Source organism: Echinops telfairi, unplaced genomic scaffold (assembly GCF_000313985.2).
Source record: "Echinops telfairi isolate 266 unplaced genomic scaffold, ASM31398v2 ScPeMD7_5592;HRSCAF=6446, whole genome shotgun sequence".
NCBI lineage: Eukaryota > Metazoa > Chordata > Mammalia > Afrosoricida > Tenrecidae > Echinops > Echinops telfairi.
Genome location: NW_022109491.1, coordinates 41,025,851 through 41,028,050, shown reverse-complemented (window position 1 = coordinate 41,028,050; position 2,200 = coordinate 41,025,851). Strand labels below are relative to the sequence as shown.

The window sequence follows — 2,200 nt, the reverse complement described above, 5'->3', positions numbered from 1 at the left end:
GGGGGGGCACTACTGGCAAAACAGGAGAGTGTGCAGCGGGGCACAGGCAGAGCAGCCTCTGCAGCCCATAAGGCTCCCGCGGGCACGTGTCCGAAGGACACCCCAGCAGGCATGACAAAGTCGTAGCTGGGGTCCTGGGGCCTGCGTTGGGCAGTTGAGTGTGTCCAGGTCCACCAGAGAGGTGAGCGGTGAGCCGGTATGGCCAGCAGGAGAGGGGTGTGTGCCAGCTGCAGGTACCAGGGCAGCGCGTGCACGCCGGTGTGCACGCGTGTCCACACGGACACAGGCGGGAGGCGGCACCCTCGGGTGGGGGCGCAAGACAGGGGGTCGGGCGGGGGGCGCTACAGCACACACAGCCCTGACCCCCACCCCCACCCCACCCCACACCCCGTACCCCCAAGACTCGACGGGCCGGTTACCTTTCTCCTCTCTCCACACCTTTTTCTTCTTGTTGCTGGGGTACATGTTGCCGTGGGGGTGGCTGGCTTTAAACTGCAAGTTCCCCAGGCTCACGGGCAAACAGGGTGTGTGTGGAGTGGGAGGGGTGGGAGGGGGCACACGGGAGGGAAAAAGTGAACGAGGGTCTGGGTCCCACGCCGCTCCTCACTTGCCAGTCGCCGCCCTCCTCCCTAGCCCGCAGTTGCCTTCTGCTCGCACTCGCCTCAGCCGGCGACCGCTGCTACAGCGGCACCTCAGAACCTGTCAACTAGGTCACGCCTCGCGCTAACCTGATACCCGCGCAGGCCCCGCCTCCCAGCCTCTAGGCACTGCCACCTCCCATTGGCTGCGCCGCCCGCCGCTCTCCAGGTTTCATCCACCCAGCGACGCGGCTTTGGTCGCAGAGCGCAGGCGCAGGCGCAGGCCCGGGGACGTCGGGGAACTGGAGGGGCGGTGCCAGGGCGTGAGGGGGCTGGACTTAGTCTCTCGACGGGAGCAGGGCGTAGAGCTTGCACCAAACGGAAGGGTGCGTGGCGACCGTTCCAACGGGCCTCTGGTGGTCCAGAGAATCTGAAGGCGTGACCTTTAGAGCAGGTGTACCAGATGACTGGGGGAAAAATGGGCTAAAGCTGCCTCATTGACTGGAGGATGTGGAGGTGGGTAGGAAAACAGTGGTCAACAGAAATTGCCCTTGCGCACTCTTAACACCTTCGTGCTGGCCAAATTTTACCAAGTAATCTGACGCCTTTCTCTTGGTGAACAAATAAAACGTACAGAAGTTGTAGGACTAGGGAATAGTCCCAGATCTTAAAGGACTTGTCAACCTTGTAGTAATAAGAATTGGATTTCGTTTGCGTTGGATAAAGTGCAAAAGAAAAAGGGTGGACTTGACTATGTATTTTAGGTTTGTAGGAGCTCTGGTGGCGTAGTGGTTATGCATTGGGCTGCTAACTTCAAGGTCAGCAGTTCAAAGCCACCAGCCCCTCTCTGGGAGAAAGATGAGGCTTTCTACGCCTGTCAAGAGTTACAATTTCGAAAGTCCCCAGGGACAGTTTGGACCTGCCCTAGAGGGTCTCTGAATCAGAAGCAACTCAAGGGCAGCAATTTTGTTTTGTTTTGTTGTTGGTAGAGCCAGAAAACCATGGGCAACTAAAATGTTAAATTAGAAAAGGCAGTCTTATTGAAAAACAAATTCAACTGGATGTTAAGTAGAGCTCGGTCATTTTACTTGGTTCCTGGCATGATTCTGGGTAATACTAATTTGTTGGTGTTCTGAAAACCCAGTTCTAAAAGAATCTACCACAAGTAGAGGGTGGCGTAGATTTTAAAAGAAGCTCTAAAATATCGACATATTACCAGAAGGGAGCAGTCCCTGGGAAAGGACACCATGCTTAATAAAATCAGTGAAAACAGAGAAAGACCCTCTAGGAGATGGAGTGACAAAATCGCTACAAAATGATTTTAAATGTAATAATTGTGAAGATGGCACATTACCAGGCAGTGTTTTGTTCTGTTGTGTTTCTCTGAGTCGAAAATGATTCTATGGCACCTAAAAAAAGCATAATAGATCTTAAAGGAAACTTCTTCCAACCCACCTATTGCTTTTCTAGTTATCAGATCACCCACAAGGCTGATTGGTAAATATGATAAATCCACCATTATTCAGCCATTTCAGTGGTGGGATAAACTTAAACCAGGTGTAGAAAGGGAAATAACTACTTAGAATACATGTTTTATAAAATATAGATAAAAGGAATAAAGG

General features: G+C 52.6%; 1 protein-coding gene across 1 annotated transcript in view; it reads right to left on the bottom strand.

Annotated features, from left to right (window-relative positions):
- MACROD2 (mono-ADP ribosylhydrolase 2) overlaps window positions 1-646 on the bottom strand; it is a 1,581,126-nt gene extending 1,580,480 nt beyond the window's left edge. The window contains exon 1 of the mRNA XM_045295172.1: window positions 420-646. Coding sequence (XP_045151107.1) covers window positions 420-465 — 46 coding nt within the window. The 5' untranslated portion in view covers window positions 466-646. The remainder of the gene's footprint in view (window positions 1-419) is intronic.
- Between the last annotated feature and the right edge of the window lie 1,554 nt (window positions 647-2,200).